Source organism: Ammospiza caudacuta, chromosome 8 (genome assembly GCF_027887145.1).
Source record: "Ammospiza caudacuta isolate bAmmCau1 chromosome 8, bAmmCau1.pri, whole genome shotgun sequence".
Lineage (NCBI taxonomy): Eukaryota > Metazoa > Chordata > Aves > Passeriformes > Passerellidae > Ammospiza > Ammospiza caudacuta.
The window spans coordinates 9,030,756-9,052,779 of NC_080600.1; the positions used below are offsets into that span (position 1 = coordinate 9,030,756).

Consider the following 22,024-nt stretch of genomic DNA (forward strand, 5'->3'; position numbering starts at 1 on the left):
TGGTGGAGGGATGTATGGGCAGGAGCTGAGTGATCTCCATGCCTTGTGAAAACAGCAATGGCAGGGCTCTGCTTTGGTGAAAAAGAACAGGGTCTCCTTGAAGGTTGAAGGCAAGGCTGCAGAATGTGAGGAATAAAGCAGATGGAAAGAGCCCATCCATAGTGTCTGGCTTGGGCAAAGAGTTCTACTTGCAAGGAGTGGGGAACTCTACTCTTGCTAGCATTTATTACAGTGCTGTTGGTAGCCCCAGCACCATGAGATACCAGCCCCTCTTCCAGACTGCTGGCACTGGAGACAGAGAAAGTAAAAATAGTCCCATAAGCAAGCCCTGTTTCCCATGGGAAAAAGAGTGAGTTTGTGCTGGCAGCCACGTTAAGGTCTCTGCTGGCCAGGCTTTTTCTCTTTTGTACTACAAACCTTTAGCACTGCAAAGTAGTTGATTCAGCCCAACCTGCTGAGGTTATGGATGGACCAAGATGGGAGACTGTCACACATCCCTTTTTCAAGGGCCAGAAATTACCCACTTTCATCTTCTTTTGATATTTATCCTGTTGGATAGCTGGACTGAGATCACTTACCCATTATGCTCTGGGACAGGATTTGGGCTACATCCTGCAGGAGAAAGGTTGACCTTGCAACCTTCTCAGTGACCAGAGTGTTTTCCTCTTTTTTCAGAACATGATAGAGGAATGTGACACGACAGCAGTGACCTCCTTGATCCAGTCCTATCTCCCAGAGGCTTATCTCAAGGAGGATATTGGTGGAGAGCTGGTCTATGTGCTTCCCCCCTTCAAGTCCACGGTGTCAGGAGCCTACCAGGCCCTCCTCAGAGCCCTGGACACCAGCTTGAATGATCTCCACCTGGGTTGCTACGGGATTTCCAACACAACTGTGGAAGAGGTATGAGCTCAGGAGCTGCTGGATTTGCTGGAATGTCATGGAGATTCATTTCACAGCACTGTGTGGCTCTGCTCTCTGGGCATGTTAGGAATTCCATGAGGGTTTCAGGCAGGGAGGAAGGGGTTACACTGAGGTACACGAGTGTGTGGATGCATCTATAAATCTATATATATACTAATGCACTGTCTCACCTGGCTGTGACAGCCTTTTGATGTTTTACCCAGAAAATGAGGCTCTGGAGTTTGACTGAGGAGAAATAAACACAGGCACCTTTCTGCCCGTGGGAAATCTCTGGTCAAATAAACACATTTAATTGCATCAGAAATAAAAAGTAAATGATGAGCAGTGATGAGCAGTGATGACCCATGTCTTGCAGAGGGGAAGGAGGGAGATTGTTACCTTCCTGCTCAGAATTTCTTAGTTTCTTTTGAGATGTTTTCCTAAAGCAGCAAGAATCAGGTGTACATCATGTCCCATGTGCCATGACTGCACACTCCCAGCATGGAGGTAGTGGGATTGTCAGGAGCTAGAGGGTGAATATCCCAGGGAAACAGGTTTGACTTTCCACTGCTGCAGGAGAACAGAGACAGGAGTATATGGGAAAAAAAAAAAAGTTAATTTCTCTCACTGAGCACAAAGGGAAGAGAAAGAGGATTCTTGTACATAACTGCTGCACCAACTACAGCTACAACGCAGGAGAGTGGGTTCTGGTAATTGTTTTGGTAAATGGAGTCATTTGGGCAAATTTCCCTTCATATTTTCTTGCTCCATAGGTGTTCCTGAATCTGACAAAAGAGCTGGTGAAGGACCAGCAAGAAGATGCTGTGCTGCCCCATCAGCTGCCTGGAGTCAGTGGTCACACTGGTGGTGACGAAATGTCTGTGAGCACAGACACCTTCACAGAAAGAGATGGTACTCAGTCTCCTACAGGGTTTATTCCAGATTTACTGCAGATGCAAACACTGACAGATGGACTGATTTGAGCTCCCTGTCTTCTTTCTTTGTTGAAAGCCACATTTCACCCAGCCAGGAATCACAAAACTTATAAATCACTGGAAGTACAGCACTCATCAGTCCTTTAGATCCCCGGCTTTGGAATAGTCTGAATCACAGGATAAATTACTAAAGGGGTTTTGTTTGCACCTGCCTTCCTTTACATTGATCCAGGTTTTAATCTAATCAATATAGCATGTGGGTGAAAGAGTAAATGTGTACCTCTGAAAGTAATTGCTGTAATAGATGTAGAGGATTATTTCCCCATAACTAGTAGAATTGGAAAGAAACTTCATGGAAATTCTTTAGTCTGTTGGAAAAGCAGCACAGCTCTGAGCTGGGTCCTCCTTGATGCTTTTTGCTGTGCCCCAGACATTGCAGTTTAGTAAAGGGGCCTAAGGGAGCAGACAGTGGGGTAAATTCAGAAGAGAACCAAGCTACACCACTATCCCTGGGGGTCTGAGACCTCCTAAAGGTGGCACAACCCAAAAATGAGACATACCTTGGGTTAGAAGCACTGTTTTGTACTTATAAATATACCATTTATAGTCAGGAAGGCATCCAAGGGACAACACAGAGGTATTTTTGTCCTTCTCAAAGCTGACCTGCACTATAAATGTTACTGTAAACAGTCACTCAAGTAGAAAAGTGTTTTGTTTCACCCTTAAAGAAGGCTGAGAAGGATTTGCTTCATGGTGTATTATACAGGTTAATATTTCATAGAGAAGAATAGCTGGTACAGGATTTGGCTCTGTTTTTAGTATACCACAAAACCTGTCCATGCAAGAGGCCTAGTGGCTTGTGCTTATTTTCTTATTTCAGAATTAATTCTGTTATTTTTCTGAGGACCTGCTTTTTAAATTATGAAAAATTTCAGCTTGCAAATCTAAAAGAAAAATATGTTTGGCCTGAAAGTTGGAGTGAGTAGGTTGGATGTAGATAACCTTTTTCATCTGGAAGCCTGTGTTCCTCTTGCAAGGTCTCACACTGAAGGTCACTACATGTACACATCTGAAATTTAACAAAATACTGGTGTTACATGAGCTTATGACTGGAGCCCTGTCCCACACCTGATCCTGTGTTTGGTCCACCTTAGTAGTTTGGATTTGCTATCTGTAAAAGTGTACAGGAAGTGAAACACCCTCCCAGAGTGCTCTACCCACCACCTCCCTGCCTTGCACAAACACTGAGCCATGACCCAGTGCCATCCTTTGTGCCCAGACCAGCTCCTGATCAGGTCCCATCTCCCCATCACCTCCCTGCACTGCACAAATGCAGAGCCATGACCCAGTGCCATCCTTTGTGCCCAGACCAGCTGCTGATCAGGTCCAAGAGCCTGCGGGGTTTGCCGCTGCTGCTGAAGAGAACCTCAGCGCTGTTCATCAAGCGGTTCCACCACACCCGGCGGGACGTGCGCGGCTTCATCGCCCAGGTCATCCTCCCCGTGCTCTTTGTGATGGCTGCCATGGGCCTGGGGACACTGAGGACCAAGGAGACCGAGTACCCTGAGCTGCCTCTGTCCCCCTCCCTGTATGGCACAGCTGACCAGGTGGACTTCTTTGGGTGAGTGCTGCTCCTCGGGACCTTGTGAGGCCTTGTGAAGGCTGACCTAGAACAGAGACCAAAGAATTAAAGAGTTGAAGGATAAAGTAGAAATTTATTAAAAGGGCTCAATGGATCCACCTTGGGCAGCACAAGGGCCCAGCCAGGGCTACACCCAAGATGGACCCAAAATGGTCACAAAATAGACAACCGATCACAGGGTCTCTCACTTTTATAAGTTCTGCTCCATTTGCAGATTGGAGTTAATTGTCCAATTACAGCTTTAGGTTATGAAGTCCCATCCTGCTTTTTTTTCTCTTTCAGTACACTGTTGTTTGTGCTCTTGGGCCTGAGATTTGGATCATTTGTCCTTGGTCCCCAGCTAGAGAAGGAATTGTTTTATCTCCCTACTCTGTGAAGAGAGCTCATCATCCCTTTATATAAAGCTCAGACCTACACACTTAAAAGCACACTTAAGCACACTTAAACATAATCTGAAAAATATAAAAGCAAAAACCAGAGACATCAGTTCAGAATGAGCTCTTCAGGGTTATTTCTGAGCACAGCCAGTGTCCTACACATAGGACACGTGGTTATGCTGTGCAGACAACACAGAGAAACCCTGTTCCCAAGGGATCTCTGAGGACATGGCTTGGCTCAAACCAGAAAGCTTCAGAAAAAACAACCTCTGATTTGGATTTAACTATGAAATATCTGAGAATAGGCTGTAGATGTTGTTTTTCTGGATTTCAGCAAGGCCTTCGACACTGTTTCCCATAGCATACTCCTGGACAAACTCGCTGGCCGTGGTCTGGATAGGAATACCCTTTGCTGGGTTCAGAACTGGCTGGATGGCCGGGCCCAGAGAGTGGTGGTGAATGGTGTCACATCCAGCTGGCGACCAGTCACCAGTGGTGTCCCTCAGGGGTCTGTGTTGGGGCCAGTTTTGTTCAACATTTTTATTGATGATATGGATGAGGGCTTAGAGTCTTTTATTAGTAAATTCGCTGATGACACTAAATTGGGAAAGAGTGTAGATCTGCTTGAGGGGTGTAGGGCTCTCCAGAGAGATTTGGAAAGGTCAGATGCATGGGCAGAATCAAACGGGATGAACTTCAATAAGTCCAAGTGCCGAGTATTGCACTTCGGCCACAATAACCCCCTGTACCGATATAAGCTGGGGACGGAATGGCTGGATAGTGCCCAGGTGGAAAGGGACCTGGGGGTGCTGGTTGACAGTCGATTAAATATGAGCCAGCAGTGTGCCCAGGTAGCCAAGAGGGCCAATGCCATCCTGGCCAGTATCAGAAATGGAGTGGCCAGCAGGAGCAGAGAGGTCATTCTTCCCCTGTACTCGGCACTGGTGAGGCCTCACTTGGAGTACTGTATCCAGTTCTGGGCCCCTCACTTTAGGAGGGACGTTGAGTTACTTGAGCGTGTCCAGAGGAGGGCAACGAGGCTAGTAAGGGGCTTGGAACACAAGCCATACGAAGAGCGACTGAGGGAGCTGGGGTTGTTCAGCCTGGAGAAAAGGAGACTAAGGGGTGACCTCATCGCTCTCTACAACTTCCTGAAGGGTGGCTGTGGTGAGCTGGGGGTCGGTCTCTTTCTCCGGGCGATAACAGATAGAACAAGAGGACACAGTCTCAAGTTGCGTCAAGCGAGATGTAAGTTAGAATTAAGAAGCAAATATTTCACAGTAAGAGTGGTCAGATACTGGAATAATTTACCCAGTGAGGTGGTGGAGTCATCATCCCTTGAAGAATTCAAAAAAAGACTGGATGTGGCACTTGCTGCCATGATCTAGTGAACAGTTAGAACATCGACTGGACTTGATGATCTTATAGGTCTCTTCCAGTCTTGAACTTCTGTGATTCTGTGATTCTGAGAAATGTTCTTGGTGTTTCCCATTGGAGTCTTTCAGCCTTATAGCAGCCACAGAGTTTTTCTTAATGTATACATACATGCTCCTCTCCCAGTGTGAAATGAAGTACCCAGATCAGTTGCCTCCAACATTACAATTTTGAGATCAAATTCTATCCATCTTGTGAGCATTTCCTTCCTCTCTGTTAGCAGAGGATGTTCTTTCCTGGTCAGGCCCTGCTGGTCCATGGCACTCAGGCAATTGGAAGAGCATGTGCTTTTCCAGGGTTGTTAGGATGCCACCACTGAATTATGTCATTCTCCTTAAAAATCCTGTTACCAAAACAACTATGATTGGAATCATTTGGCTTTCATGCTGTGCACCTCTTTCCTTCTCCAGTAGTTCTCAGCTCTAAGTCAGAAATACAAAATTCAGCTCTAAAGCCATCTGCTCTAGGTGTTCTTCCCAGGATTCCTCACACCTTTCCACTTCAGTCCTGCTAGATGGGGGAATGAGCCAGAGTTGCATGCCTGAGTCCTCTGTTCCTAATGTTCCCTGCTTCTCCTTTTGGATCATTGCTAGAGAGCAGGGACAGAACCAAGGACAATCTTCTTGAATGGTGTGAACCAAGTGGATGTCATGGATGAGAGACCTGATTGATCAGGGCTGCAAGCAGTGCCTGGAAATTGCAGGAGATTTTTTTTTTCCCCATAAAGAGAAATTTGATTGTCCAAAAGTATCTTGCTTGGATCTAGAGGCAGCAAATCCCTGGAGTGGCTGAGGTGATGAGGGCTCCTTTTAAAGCTGTGTGACTGTCCTCACGTACTGCGTGTCCTTCAGAGCTGCTTCCACAAATACTCAATTATTCAACATCTTAAATCTGTTTCATTCAAGCACAGTTTTCCTCTACACAGTGGCAGTGGAAATTCTTTGAACCTTCTCCTGTTTTCTATTTTTCTTTGTTAATTCTTAGGAATTTTAATGAAACCACAGCTGCTTTAGTTTCTTCGATGCTGGCTTTCCCTGGGACGGATAACACGTGCATGAACGAAAGCAATTCGTAAGTATTGGGGTTTTTTCCACTTAAACTCCAAACCTGCAAGAGAATTGGCATGACACTATTAGCCATTAGACCTTAATAACCATCTTTGATCATGGGCAGAATCCTCATGCATTGGACTCCTGCATTATGAGGAGTGATAAGGAAGCAGCTTTGGTGGTGGCAGGATGCCAGGAGGAAAATGAGCAATTCTCCTCTCTGAGAAGTGGTCCTTGCCGCCCCAATAATTCCAATTATAACATGAGCCCATGCAGCAAGTCCTCAGCACAGGGTTTGTTACCTCTATCTAGAAGCTGTGCCATGAGGGCTGGTTTGTTTTGGGCTTTGCAGATAAATTCTCAGGATGGTAAAGTCCTGGGCAGACTTGAATGGTCATGCAGGCAAATATTTACCCTGTTTGCAGTGACTGCCCAGGCAATACAACCCATCACAGAATTGCCCAGGGATTGCCACAACAATAGCCCTTATTTCTGGACAGGTTTCAGATGCTTTTGGCCTCTGAGTGCCCATTCCTTGCAGTGCCTACTGTAGGAATGAAGTGATGCCTGGATTCCATCTGATAGCTGAGCGAATCCAGGCACAGGGAGGGCTCTCTGCCAAGGGGCACAGGAGGCAGCAGCAGGCTGGGGATTCCCTGGACCACCCAGAGCTGACAGGAAGCTCTGCATTTCTGCTGGAGCTGCCCAACTGCCAGCCTTGCTGTCATTAAACATGACAGCAATTAGCTTCGTTTGCACACCTGAGCCCAGAGAGCCTCAGAGGAAAATGTGTTCCTTTTCAGGCAGTGCTTAACAGAGGACAAGCTTGGCCAGTGGATTACCAGTGGAAACCAGAGAACTAAATATTCTGCCTGCAACTGCACAGATGGCATCCAGGTAACTTGGATAAACCCAGAAGTGAAGGGGCTTGGGGGATAATTGGGGGCCTTGTTTGTTGGGAGGGGTTTTATGGCTGGGGCTCAGCATTCCAATCCCTCCTGTCTCTCTTTGGCCTTGTTGAATTTACACACTGGATAACCACTGTCTGCACCAGTTTGGGGACAGGAAAGGAGACAGCATCCTCAGAATATTCACACCCTAACATCCCTGGGAAAAGGTTTAATGGTGTTTTTGAGTGTTGTATGATTGTCCCTTTTGACAGAGGGGAGCATGTGTTCAAGAGGAAGATTTCATCTTATACCAGCACTGTCACTATATAAAATCACAGCTACTTTTGCTGCTTGCTCCTCAGAATTTAACTTTATGCAAAGTCTAGATCTGCTCCTTGTTCTAAAAATTAATATTAATATTAATAATAATAATTTGCATTACAGTGGTACCTAGAGAGCCAGATATGGGCACTGCTGGGATTTGCATGCACATGGGGAAAAAGCAGATCCTGCCCCAAGGATGTTACAATTTTAGTTTAGTTTGGGGTTGAGCTCTCCTCCCTCTAGTGCTGCTCACCAGTCCTCAGCTTTTTGCCATAGCAGATAAACTCATGGCACCATGTGATGCCTTTTAACATAAAGGATGTACTTAGCTGAACGTTTCTAGTCATTCTTTAAAATGCAGCAGCTATTTTGTGCAGTTTTCTGGACATACACCTAATTTCACATCATTAAAAGTATTGGCATAATTTCTCCAGCAAGTTGGGATAATGTTCAAAGCTGATTCTCACCTCTAGCAGGCACAGGCAGGTGTTCCTCAGCATGGAGGAAGCTATTTTGTGTATTCAGATGAACAGATGCACAATGGGGGAGTCCAGGGCTTTTGTTATGTATGAGCTGAAGGAAGAAGCCAACATGCTGTCTGGGAGGACACTTCAACCTCATGAAACACTGATGTGACTTTGGCCCTCAGCATGTGAAATTATATATTCAGGACTAATTCAAGGTTTCTCTGAAGCCCAGGAAAACATTTGCAGTGACTGACAGTAAAGCAGAAATGTAGAGTGTAGCTTCTGAGAAATGGAAGTTGAGAGTTTGAGGCCACCACAGAGTTTTCTGCTCTGTGAGTTGTTTTGCCTTCTGCAGTTGTCTGTGCAGTCACTCTGCTAAGTGGGATCAGCTTTAATTCAGCCAAAATCTTCCTCCAAAGCATGAAGCACGTTTCAAGGTCCCACTGATGCCAGGAGAGCTGAAGGGTAGATTTAAGCAGAGGTTGTTTTTAAGCAGCTCCCTGAATGTTGGGGACAGTGTGCAGGGATGTGTGCTGTGTGTCCCTGCACCCTGGCTTGGGAAGGAGCAGAAATGCTGCCATGGCAGGCTCTCAGTCTTGTCCTATTGTGGTGGTTTTTAGTTAAAACACAAACACTGAAGTTTTTTCTTTGTTTGTCTCCCCTCAGACTTGTCCACAGACAAACTACACTCCCCCTCACAGAAGGACCTTCTCCACACGGACCCTTTACAATGTGACAGGGCACAATGTGGAGAGCTACATCCTGGCAACCACCAAAGATTTCCTGCAGAAAAGGTACAAACCCCTCTCTCTGTGCTGAAAGGCACTGGGAGCAAGGCAGGACATCCCACATCCCCTCTGCATGAAGAGGTGGCAGGGCAGTGGGGGTTTGGAGTCTGCTGAAAGAAGCTGAAGTGCCCTGCAATCATGGATAAAATAAAAAAATTAGAAAAAAAAAAAAAAAGAAAAAAAAAAGATAAAAAAGAAATAAAATAAAATAAAAAATAAAAATAAAATTAAAAAGGTAAAAAATAAAATAAAAAAGGTAAAGGCTCATGCAAGTGTTCGGCTTGACACAGCAGATCATAGCCTGGGGATAACGTGTCAATCAGTTGGCATGTTGGGGCTGCATCTGCAGACAAGCCTTTTTTGTCTGACTCAAATCTTTAAAAAGAGGAAAATCTGATACAGCCTGTCATGAAGTAAACCCTGGGGAGAGATTTTCCTCCAGATTTGACTCTCTGAAGAGTCTCAGTGAGAGCTTCACTTGGAGGAGTGCATCCATTGCAGTGAGAGCAGAGCCTGAGCATTTCCTTGTGCTGTGGGGTGGCTCTTGGGGCAGAGGTCACCTGCCACTGAGGCTGGCAGGAAATGTGTCCATCTGCCACTGACAAACTGAGCTGCTCATCTCCTGGGTCAGAAGCAGTATCTCACTCCAGAGTGGCAGGCACACAGCTCAGGAGTCCACTGGGCTCCAGGATCTGCCTCAAAGGGAGGCTTTCAGCACCTTTGTGACAAGTTTGCCAAGCTTCTGGGGGCTTTTACCCCCCAAAGAAAGGCTCCCAGGGGAGAGGTGGCTTGGCTCCTCACTGGGATAAGCTCTCTGAAGTCAGGGGGCAGTGACATGTAGGCATGGCCCATCCAAGGCAATCAGAGCTTTGGGATGAGGGCAGTGATGCATTTCCCTCTGGTTTTCACTCAGGTATGGTGGCTGGAGCTTTGGGCTGCCTTTGACACCAGATCTGCGGTTTGACATCAAGCCAGTGCCCCCCAACAGAACACTGACTAAGGTAACCAACCCCCACCTGCTCATCCTGGCATGGGAAGGGTGGGACTCGGGAGAAGGAATGCCAAGTTCATGGATATTCCAGAAAAAAAGGCAAAACCCTCTGAAATCTGCAGCTTGGCATGACAAAGATGACTTGCAGTTCATTTTCTTTTCTCTCCCCATTCTTCTTTATTGGTTTCACTTCTCTTGCTAGCAGGAGGCAATTTTTCTGCTGTCATAATTTTATTATACAGAGGTGAAAAGATCAATTAGTAACACTTTTATCTCATGAGGGGATGTATGTACCATAACAAGGGCTGGCTGGTGCATTCTGATATGCCCATTTCTCTGGTTCAGCTCAGTGAAAATGTTGTAAAACACCAGGGCTAAAATTTGAGGTAGTTTGCACAAGTGAAGCAGGACAAACCAACATGTTGTCAGTAATAACTCCCAAATTGTTTCAATTTCTCAATTGTGTGCAGGTGTGGTACAATCCTGAGGGTTATCACAGCCTCCCAGCCTATCTCAACAGCTTGAACAACTTCATTCTTCGAGCCAACTTGCCAAAAAATGAGACTTCCAGATATGGTAAGTGTCCCTTTACAGGAGCAGATAACTTCTCCCCTTTGGAGGGATATCCTGCTTCTGCTGAAACCAATGCCAACACTTACCTTGGCTTCAGTGAGACCTTTTCTTTATTCACTGTTCTGCAATTCCTTTCAAAACAGAATTCAAGAGGATAAATAAATCACAAAGCTCATTTGTGTTAGAGGCTCAGGGGAGCTGGACAGGGAGCCCCAGCTCCTACGTAAAACCCTTCATCTGAGACATGGCAGCAGTTCCTGATTGATTTATTGCCTCTCATGTGCCACTGCCAGGTCTGTCTTTGATAGGTGCCCATCAGTTGTGCACAGAAAAGTTCCACTAGGTCATCTCCAGGGGTGGATTAGGAAATTTTAGAAAATTAGATTAGGAAATTTGAATATGTCACCCTTCTGCTGAGAGCAGCCCAGGGTGAGTGGGCATCTGTGTTTGGGTTTGAGTGAGAGTGGGGAGGGAGAGATTAAAGAAGAAACAGAATTTCCAGCTGTGTTTTTCCTCTGACACCTGACTTACACCAATCCAAGGAGAGCTGATGGCCCATTTGGGGTCCTCATAGTTTCTCCTCCACAACACACTGCAGCAAACCAAATTCCTGCTGGTAAACCAGGACACTTTGCCTTTCCCTTTGCAGTTTAGCACCTTTCAATGTGCAGTGTGGGCACAAACCTGTCTGTGGGTGTGTCTGCCGCCAGAGAGTGCCAGGGTGCAGAGACAAGAGAGAGATTTGTCTTGCACAGAGATGTCTGGGCTCTGCTCAGCAATTGTGTGCAGAACACCCTCCTGATTGACTTTCTTGGAGCAGCAGTGCCCTTCCAGCCACGTCCTGGCCAGGCCCAGCCCTGCTCACCTCAGAGGGCTGCTGTCCCTGGTGACACAGGCACAGGTGGCAGTGTCTCTTGGCTCACAGGACATGTCTGAATTGAGCTGTAATGGATCCAGCACCTGGCCTGGAGCTTTGAGTGTGACACCCTGAATTCCAGCAGCAGATGCTGATCACAAGTGGCCCCCAGTGCTTCCCAGTGAGACTGAGACTCCCTCCCAGCCAGCTCAGCTCACAGGGAATGACACAGAGCCTTGTCCTGGCTGTCCCCCCTGGGCTTTGCAGTGTGCCCTCAGCTCACACATCACAGAGCTGCCAGAGGGGAGACCCCAGCCAGGCACTTCCAGCAGCAGCAGCAACATCCCAGAGCAGCTGAATTATTAAGCAGTGAAGCTCCTTGCTCTGTCTCTCTATTCCCAACACATGCTGTGTTGGGAAAGAGCAAAGGCAGGAAGCTCTTGTGAACAGCCAGAAAGTTCTCACAGGGAAAGTTTTCTACCAGCAAAACAGCAATTTTCAGGGGGAAAGAATAGCAGCAGGTTTTGTTCCATCTGTCCTGCTGCTTAGGTGTTTTTGGAAAGAAATACTTAGTAGTAAATGACCAGACAGACAATTCTGTGCTTCCCACTAATCATCCAAGCCAGAGAAAGGGAGAAATAAAATGAGTGGATGAGGCTGGTTCCCCTGAGGTGGAGTAAACCCAGTCTGAAACACAACTGAAGGCACGTTCTGTGGGGTGTGCTCCTGGCAGCTCAATGGAGTTGTTGTTGTGACAAATAAATGATGGTTTAAGAGCCATTGAAATGGCCAGATAAAAGTGTGTTGTCACTTCAGCAGTCAGAAAAAGGTGCCAGTCCTCCTTTAGAGGTTTGACTTAGACTGGGTATATTTAAAAAAAAAATACATAAAAAGCTTTTTACCCTGTCACTAAGCAAGTCATAATAGCTTTTGACTTCTGTATATTGTGCTTTCTCTTCTCTCAATCCCAGCTAACAAAAAAGGAGGAAGCATTGAAATGGAAATGTTGACTTCTAGCCTAAGCTGCAGTAAAGGAAAATGGCTTTATAGTGAAGTATTAATAGATTAGACAGACAGTATCTTTCTTTCTCTCTCTCCTTTTGGAGAAGGGAAACATTTCCTGGCTATTTGTATGGCTTTATCAGCAGTCCAGGATTTTAATCCCATTTCTCTCACTGATGACAAGACTGAGGTTTGGTCAGGTTTGTTTTTTTTTTTTTCCACCAAAATTAATTTCTGATTAAATCCTCCCTTTCAAATTCATTTGCTCAGTATGGCATTTGGTCAGCTAAACCCTCAGGCTCCTTCCTTCTGGTCCCCCCTGTCAGAGTGCCCATTCTTAGGGAAAATTACCCAGAAAAATTCTTCATCACATCATTCCTAAGGTCTGCCACCTGGCTGTGAGGAGCTTAAATTCCCCAAGTGGCATGGTATAGAAAATCTCTGAATTTTAGAGCAGCTGGAGGTCCCCCAGCACTCCCTGAGGCATTTTTTTAGATGTCAAAATACGAATTGAGAGCCTCATTTTTAGGCACATAAACCTGGGAACCCTTTCTCAGGCTCTGGAGCCTTAGAGACTGGGCTGCCCTGCTGGTGGGGCCAAGGCAGAGACCTGAACTGGAGGATGGGACTGGCCCACCAGAGCCCCTCCATGCTCTGCCTTTTGCTTTTGTGGGCACAAAATGCCTCCAGACGAGGCAGAAGCACTGTGGTGAGCAATACTAGTGAGTTTTGGGCTAGGAGAAGGAGTGCTTAAACCTCATCTGAAGATACCTGCACATAAGCAGAGAATTTCTCATTTGCAGTTTGAATTTCTCATTTGCAGTTTGACTTTCTCAGAGAATTTCTCAGTTGCAGTTTGGGCCTGATACAAACCCATTTTTAATGGATTAGTTTTTTGGAAAACATCACAGGGACTTATCAGTGTGATAATTAAATTTTTGCTAGTAACTTTTTGATCAAAATACTCTTTATTTTATTTTTTCTGTTTTTTTTTAAGACAGAACAGTTCAGAATTAACTCACTGCCACGCTAGGGGCAAAAGTAGCTTGCCTGGGTTTCTGCTCTCACCTTCAGAGATCCCATATGGAGAAAGGCATCTATGACAGGCAGGTAGCAGTTGTGGAGGTGGGCAGCAGGGAAGGGATTGTTCCTGGTGATAAAAGAACAAATGGGACAAGGTGGGATCAGCAGACAGCAGCTCTGAAGCAGAACACATCCATGAGTTTGGAAGGTGGCAATGCTGAAGGATCTGAGCTGGAATGCACAATCAGCCCCACAGTGCCTGATTGGAGTGTGGGGAGGGAATGGGGCTGGCAGCCACACAGCTGGAGGAACAGGGCCCAGGTTTGAATTTCAGATCTGCTTGCAGCCAAGTAAAATCCAGGGAAAAGGGGGAGGCTCAAAATCCTGCCCAAGATCACACAGAGATGACAGAGCAGAAACACTCTTTTGATCTGCTTTTCGTCTCTTTTCTCTCAGTTTTCTATATTGTTGTCAATATCAGGAGCTGCTGAAGGAAGCTTTAATTTGGACACATTTTCAATTTCTGTTTTCCCTCCCATAGGTATTTTCCTATCAGCTCACCCATATCCTGGAGGACAGAGTCAAGAACAAGTAATGTAAGAAGATTCATTTGGTTGATGCCTGAATTTTTTTAGCTTTAAAAGGAGCAAACCACTTATTGCAAACCATAAACCAGCCTAAATTATTGGATATCTTTCTCTAAGTGATGAAACTGTTCTCACTTGTGTTCATTCCCCCTATACATGAATAGTGTCCTACTTGCCACCAGAGCTGGGGATTCCTGTGGGGGTTTTTTGGCAGGATCTCATGGAGGTCTGGAGGTCACAGTTACAGCCTCACACATTTGGGTGTTTGGCCATATAAACAAACAAACAAAATAATAATGATGATCATGATGATGGTGACATAATTTTCCTTTTGGCCCTTCCACTCCATGCTGGGGTCCAGCACTCCAGCTCAGTCCTGTGAGTCCCTTTTGCTGGAAATCATTGCCATCAGCACAGGGAGCAAAGAAAGGAGGAAATTCTCTCTGAGGGTGGTGAGGCCATGCTTGGAAGTGTCCAAGGCCAGGTTGGACAGGGCTTGGAGCAGCCTGGGATAGTGGAAGATGTCCCTGCCCTTGTCAGGGGGTGGAATGGGATGAGCTTTGAGGACCCTTCCAACCCAAACCATTCCAGGATTACAAAAGATCTGTCCCAGAATCAGGACCTTATTCCTTCTGAGCCTCAACAGTGAGGGAAATCTGCCACTTTCACTCACCAAATTCATGTTTCTCCCCCTTTTTTCCCAGGCTGAACAGCTTATTGGACATCATAGTGTCCATGTCTGTTTTAGTGGGCTACTCCATCACCACAGCAAGCTTTGTGCTCTACATGGTCAAGGAGCACCAAACCAAAGCCAAGCAGCTGCAGCACATTTCAGGCATTGGGATGACAACCTACTGGGTGACCAACTTGGTTTATGATCTGGTAAATAATTCACATTCCTAAATGCACCAGGGGGAGCATTACACACCATGAGGGGAAAAAAGTTCTTTATTTAAAGTTCTTCTTATTGCTACCAAGAGTGTTGTATAGTAATTGTTCTCCAAGGCACTGGGGAGGATTAAATGTGAACTGCAGCACTGGATTGTGCCAAGCAAAGGCATTCCTGCTCTCTGGAGTGTGTGTAAAACACCCAGCACATTTATACAGGAGCAGCAGGGAGCAGGCTGCAGCCTGGTTTCCATCCCAGCACCCAGTGCTGCTCTGACAGCTTACAGGGCTGGATCTGCTGTCAGCCAGGCTCCACAGGTCTGGGGTGAGGCTGTGGGGCTCAGGGCTACAGCCACTCTGGGATCCCACAGCAACAGCTGACACAGCCCTGCTGGGCAAAACCCCACCTCTGGCTGGAATGCTGTCTGTGTTATGAAGTTTTTAAGCCAGGAAAAGCTACAAATGCAGCCTTGCAGGACCTGAGCAGTTCTTTTTCACAGTGCTGCAAGGATGTGCCTTGCTGAGCTCCCAGCACTATTCCCTGCTAGAGATGTGCCCTTGTTTCCCCTGAAGTTGTTTCCTCCTGGTGCAGAGGGCTCATGGCACTGCTGGAAAGCATTGCTGGGCCAAGGGGAAAAATGTTTGCAGTGTGTGTAGGCTGAAGGGCTTTGTGTGTTCTGCATTCCCTGTGGTGCAGGTGTCAGACCCTCACACAGGGAATGGACAGTACAGCCAAGCTCAGCTCCTGAGCCTGGCACTGCCAGCTGGGCTGCAGTGGTGACCAGCTCCACTTATCCCACACATTTCTGCTGCTGAGGCACATCTGCAAGTGCCTAAAATCCCAGTGTTCCATTGCTTCCCAAAAGCAGGAAATCCTCAAGGACATTTGGGTGACTGACCCTCTTTGGTGCAGGGAGAGCCAAGGGCTGGAATCCCATGGGGAATGTGAGCCAGAAGGGCCTGCCTGGAGGGGCTGATGAGTGCAGGCAGCAGCACAAGGATCCCCTGCCCTGCAGGAGGAATTGAGAGGATCCCAAGGCAGCAGCACAGGATGCCCTGGCCTCCAGGAAGAATGAAAGGGAGCCCAGGACAGCAGCACAAGGATGCCCTGCCCTGCAGGAGGAATGGAAGGGATTCCAGGGCAGCAGTACAGGATGCCCTGGCATTAGGAGGAATAAAGTGGGTCCCAAAGCAGCAGGACAAGGATGCCCTGCCCTGCAGGAAGAATTGAGGGGGTCCCATGGCAGCAGCACAAGGATCCCCTGCCCTGCAGGAGGCTGGAAGGGATCCTAGAGCAGCAGCACAGGATGCCCTGGTCTCCAGGAGGAATGGAAGGGATCCCAGAGCAGCAGCACAGGATGCCCTGGTCTCCAGGAGGAATGGAAGGGATCCCAGAGCAGCAGCACAGGATGCCCTGGTCTCCAGGAGGCTGGAAGGGATCCCAGAGCAGCAGCACAGGATGCCCTGCCCTGCAGGAGGAATGGAAGGAATCCCAGAGCAGCAGCACAAGGATGCCCTGCCCTGCAGGAGGAGTGGAGGGGATCCCAGGGCAGCAGCACAAGGATGCCCTGCCCTGCAGGAGGAATTGAGGGGGTCCCAGTGCAGCGTGGCCCCAGGCTGGCTCGGCAGTGCACTGCAGGGAGGGTGGAGCCGGTCTGTGCCTGCCTGCCCGCTCCGGGCCCTCCCTCCAGCCCTGCGTATTTGTAAATCAGCCTGTGGCCAAATCCCCGGAGCCCTTGCACAGTCGGTATTCAGCGGGCTGAAACTAATGCAGCGCTCTCGGCAACTTGGTATTTCTCAGTGAATCCCTGCCAGTAAATTCTGCAAATCCCGGAGCTGGGGAGGAGAGGGAGCTCTCCAGGCAGACTTTTGGTAGCTCTCTGGCTTGACTCAACACTATAAAGACTAGATTTACAGGGCACAGTGAAGTGGTGTGACTGCAAGGCTAACAGAAAACCCAGAGGGGTATTTTTCATTCACAATCTTTTTTAAGGTACTTTCTGCCCACTCTCCTCAGTGCTGAGTCTTTGCCTATTCAAAAAGGCTTTGTGGGAATTCATCTGGGGGGAATTGAGAGCCCACCTGTGTTTGGCTTCCCTAGAAAAACCATTCCCTTAGAAAAACCAAACCAAGCTGCATTTGTGGGACCAGATTCAGTCCTGGCATTGTTTCTTCTGTTTGGTTGCAGGAAGGTGTTTCAGAACTGTTGTCCTAGTAACATCTTTTTAATATCATTTTGCAGGTACTTTTTATGGTCCCTATTGGACTCTCAGTAGGAGTTATTTCAGCCTTCCAGATCCCAGCTTTCTGCAACAACAGTAACTTAGTGGCAGTATTTCTTCTGCTGTTGCTCTTTGGGTAAGTGTGGAGCTTAGTTATTTAAATATCACTGCACAGGGTAAGGAACTGGCTCTTGCAGACTGCTGCAGTCTGAGATCCAGGGGGGAATATGTGGGCTTTTCTCTTCAATATGCCCTTCACAAACAGTCACTGAGTTGCTCCTTTCAGGAGCAGGGAGGTGAAGCATTGTTGTCATGCCTGCTTTATTCAAAGCAATCCCTACATGAGGATATAGAAATCTCCAAGGTCCCAGAAACAGCCCAAGCTATAAGCAAATGCTTGCTGACCTCTTGCAAAGTTCAAGAGCATTTTAATACCACAGAGCAAAATAAACAGCAGTAGCACAATTCTGGAAAACTTAGACTTGAATCCTCCAGGCCCAGTATCTCTGTTTTCAGGTGGGGTTCCATGTTCAAAGTATGTCTCATAAACCTTTTCTCCAAATCCTAACAGACACAAAGGCATTTTTCCTTTCTTTAAGCTCTGTCATGTGGAAATGTAATTACATGCCAAAACAGAACTGTTGTGTTCCAACTCTGGGAGTGTTCAAAGCCGGGTTGGACAGGGCTTGGAGCAACCTGATCTGGTGGCAGGGGGTGGAACTGGATGGGCTTTAAGCTCTCTTCCAACTCAAACCATCCAATGATTTTGTTGTCTGATGTCTTCAGTGGTTTGTTTTCAAAGTAGCCTTTGAGTTACCATGGTTTTCTCTGCACTGTTGATATTTGTAGATATGCATCATTTTCCTGGATGTACCTGCTGGCTGGGCTGTTCAAGGAAACAGGGATGGCCTTCATTGTTTATGTTTGTGTCAACCTGTTCTTTGGCATCAACACCATTATCACTCACTCTGTTGTGTTCCTGCTCTCCCAGGAGAAGGCCACGGACCAGGTAGGAGCCCCACAGGTCCTGACCCTGTGGTGAGCCAGCAGGAGGGTCCCTGTGGGCTTGGTGGCTTTGATCAGGTCTGTAGCAGCTGGACACAGCCACAGGATTTCATGGGCTTCCCTACAGACAGGACATGAGTCACATATGGATCTTGCTTGGCTGTAAATCTGCACCCCCAGCAAAGAAAGAAATGATGGTGACAGAGGGGAGAGCATGAAAAGAGAGGGAGAAAACTGAGGACTCTCTTTATAACCACCCTGGTGATGGAAGAAGGAGGGCAGGAGGTGGTGGAGATGCTCGATAAGAAGTTGTTGATGGACACTTCAAACCATTGCTGAGTTCTTGAGCGTGAGCTGTGGGGAGTGACAGCTGAATGTCCCTGCCCTGAGTCTGACATGTGCTGCAGCTAACCCAGCACCAGCTGTCTGTCATTCCAGTCTGTAATGCAGTCATCTTCTCCCTGCAAGGATGAAAAACAACCCAGAGACAGTGATGATTCCCTAAAGTAAAGCCCTCTCTTAACCTGAGATCTGCCTGGGTATGGCTGGGATAAAATGCACATCTTACACTTAGATTTCTTTCTTTATGAAGAGCAATTACAATAGCTGGGTTGGATTTTTCTCTCTGTCTGGACAGAGTTTATTCAGCAACCCCTTGGATTTTAGGGATATGCAATTATGATCACCATTCATCCCCCTGTGCCCCAGTGGCAGGGAGTCAGTTCCCTTCCATGCTAATTTAGTGCCTCTCCAGTTTGCTTTGTGCCCTAATCCTTTCTTCTGCTAGAAATGTACCAGAGTTCTTTACTGTGAGACTGCACTGGGCTGTTCTGCTGTGAATTAGCTGGAAAAGCCAAACCTTTTGTTTTATGGAGATGTTTGTCCAAGGAAAACAGCCAGGGCAATGCTCCAGGGCAGCAGGCTGTGCTGGACAGATTAGGGGGGCACAGTGGCAGGGCTCAGCTTTGGCTCATGGTGGGTTCAGGGTGCTGGAGCAGCAGCAGGGACCATGCTGGGAACTGGCTGCTGTTTACTATGGGTGATCACAACCTCAGAGCTGCCTGTTGACTTTTATGACCTTGTGTCTGTGAAACGAGCTGTCTGCAGAGCTCTTTGCTCTCAATTTATCTCTGCTGAGACACAGGCAAATCCCAGTGTAATTGTTACACTTCAGTCCCACAGTAAAACCTATGAATTTATTCCATGAATAAAAGCAGTGACTGACTGTGCTGCTCTTTGTTTTTCTTTTCCAGGGCTTGCATGATCTTGCTGAAAATTTAAGGCATGTGTTCCTCCTGTTCCCACAATTTTGCTTTGGCTATGGCTTGATTGAACTCTCTCAGGATCAGGCACTGCTGGGCTTCTTAAGAGCCTATGGAGTGGACTACCCTGACAAAACCTTTGAGCTGGACAAGACCACATCCAAGCTGCTGGCCATGTTCATCCAGGGCACTGTGTTCTTTGCCATTCGACTCACAGTGCACGACAGGATGGTCCAGAGAGTCTGGAACAAGGTCCTGGAGTAAGTAACATCTGCAGCCTCAGTCCTAAGTAACATCTGGAGCCCAAGTCCTAACTTGTGACCGTGTTCACAGGGGTCGGAGGATGAGGGAAGAGATGAGGATCTGACTCCATGTTTCAGAAGGCTGATTTATTATTTTATGATATATATTATATTTAAACTATACTAAAAGAATAGAAGAAAGGATTTCATCAGAAGGCTAGCTAAGAATAGAAGAAGAAAGAATGATAACAAAGACTTGTGGCTCAGACTCTCTGTCCAAGCCAGCTCACTGTGATTGGCCATTAATTAGAAACAACCACATGAGACCAATCACAGACCCACCTGTTGCAATCCACAGCAGCAGATAATCAATGTTTACATTTTGTTCCTGAGGCCTCTCAGCTTCTCAGGAGATAAAATCCTAAGGAAAGGATTTTCCATAAAAGAAACACTAAGTAATATCTGGAGCCTCACTGGGAACAGCCACAGCTCTGTGGTCTCATTCTGGGTTCCTGCACCATCACTGGAAATTATGCAGGACATAATTTCCAGGACAATTTGTGAATGTGGAGTGAGTTTTCTCTCAGTTAATATTAGAATATTAACTAGGGTTAATATTCTAATATTAACTGAGGTTAATGTTAGAATATTAACCTGGGTTTGGTGGGTGGATACTCAGCTGTTGGTGAGGGCTGTCATTCCACTGACAGCCTCCTCTGTTTGGCTCTCCCCATCTCCTCTGCCCTGGGTGCACACAGAGAGGAGTGAGAACATCCCTGTCTCCTGCATTGGGAGCTGCCAGCAAGGCAGGACCTGCTCCAGCCCAGAATATTTGCTGAAAAATAGGAGGAAAAAACAGGCAGTAAGAGAACTGGGTGGAGCAAATACCAGGAGAGAATAGAAACTGTATATCTGAGTATTGTGTGCATGTCCTGGGGTTTCACAGGGAGGCTCCCTGGGATCCACCCCGGCTGGTGCCTGAGGCTGAGTCCCTCTCTGCCCTCCCCAGGTTCCTGTTTGACAGAGTCCATGGCAAAGCCTCCCTTCTGCCCCCTGCGGCCGTGGAGGATGGCGATGTCCAGGCTGAGAGGAGCCGGGTGGAGTCTGGCAAAGCGGACTTCGACGTGGTGCAGCTCCAGAACCTCACCAAGATCTACCACCTCCCTCACAAACGCATCACAGCAGTGAAGAACATCAGCCTGGGCATCCCTGCTGGGGAGGTGAGTGAGGGGAAAGGCTGCAGGCACCTTCCCCTGTCACTGCCATCTTCTGTAATGGTTTGTGTTGTTCCGGTCTCTTCCTTTCTTTGCCTCATTTATTGATTCTTGGGGTCACAGAAGGCTCCTGGTAGATTTGGGATATCAAGTGACAGTTTAGAGGCCCTAGAAGGAGGGAAAGTGGATGGAATTGATGGAGCTCTATATTCAGAGCAAAATGTCTGCATGCTCTGCTTGTACAGTGCAGTCTTGGGGGGGGTCACTGGGGATCACCAGGTGGTAAATAATGACAGCAGAACGTGTCCAGCTGAAATTAGACACCTGAACTGCATGGGAGATGGTGAGTCAGGCTTATCTGCTTGTGTTTTCCCATCAAGGGAAGACAAATCACTCCAGCTGAACACACATTTTCATGAATCAGGACCTAAAATTAGCTCCAAAGAAAGCAACATTCTTTGGTCATGTCAGTGCAGTGAGAAGTGAAAAGACAGGAGTACACAGAGCACCTCTGAGATCCAGAGGAAACTGGAGACCAGACTGTACCTCAGGCCGTGCACCTGACTTGTGGGGAAGGTTGGAATTAATCCTTGGCACCTGGTTTATTTTAATGGCCTGGGTCCCACTGAGATGAAAGGACAGTATCCTCACATGGACACTGTGCATGTCTTTATGGCTGAGGATTTTTTTACAAGCCAGGACTACCACTGAGGTCTCTGACTTCTAGCAAAATTCACCCTGATGCTGGTGGGACTCAGGGCACCATTCCCCAGCTGTAAGCAGGAGCTGTGGCCCTGCAGTGCAGACTGTGCACAGCTCCTGTTCCTGTATGGACCAAGGTGGGGAAGGGCCATGGGTTGCTGTGCATCCCCAGCACAGGAGGGCTTCCACATCAGCTGCTCTGTGCTAATGATGGCAAAATAACAGTAATTATCAGCACAATGGAAATGGCTGATGCAACACACAAGTGCCTAAATCCAAGTTTAGCTATAAAATGTGGATTTTACCATGATATGCTGGAACTACACTACAGGGAGATAATTCTTCATCTTTTTAAGGTAGTTCTTTGGTGATGCTATGTGACAAAAACCTTGTGTTGATGAAGGTTTTAACCAGTGCCAAACCTGACTCACCCCATTCCCAGGAGCAGCTCTGTCCCTGTCAAGGGGAGGCTTGGCACAGATGAGCTAATGGGGATTTGGGCCTGAGCTCCTGCAGAAATGCAGCTCACAGTAAAAGGATTGACTCTGCTGGAGACATATCCTTGGTTCTTCACCACATTAAACAAATGGTGCTAATATAAGCTGGAGTATATTGCACCATAAACAACCTCCATTATAACACTGGCATGCT

General features: G+C 47.2%; 1 protein-coding gene across 1 annotated transcript in view; it reads left to right on the forward strand.

The window, feature by feature from the left end:
• ABCA12 (ATP binding cassette subfamily A member 12) overlaps positions 1–22,024 on the forward strand; it is a 79,210-nt gene that overhangs the window by 50,674 nt on the left and 6,512 nt on the right. The window contains exons 33-46 of the mRNA XM_058809226.1: positions 676–900; positions 1,674–1,812; positions 3,204–3,456; positions 6,273–6,359; positions 7,141–7,234; positions 8,685–8,812; positions 9,720–9,807; positions 10,268–10,373; positions 13,793–13,847; positions 14,543–14,720; positions 16,969–17,084; positions 17,798–17,957; positions 19,207–19,475; positions 20,467–20,677. Coding sequence (XP_058665209.1) covers positions 676–900; positions 1,674–1,812; positions 3,204–3,456; positions 6,273–6,359; positions 7,141–7,234; positions 8,685–8,812; positions 9,720–9,807; positions 10,268–10,373; positions 13,793–13,847; positions 14,543–14,720; positions 16,969–17,084; positions 17,798–17,957; positions 19,207–19,475; positions 20,467–20,677 — 2,109 coding nt within the window. The remainder of the gene's footprint in view (positions 1–675; positions 901–1,673; positions 1,813–3,203; positions 3,457–6,272; positions 6,360–7,140; positions 7,235–8,684; positions 8,813–9,719; positions 9,808–10,267; positions 10,374–13,792; positions 13,848–14,542; positions 14,721–16,968; positions 17,085–17,797; positions 17,958–19,206; positions 19,476–20,466; positions 20,678–22,024) is intronic.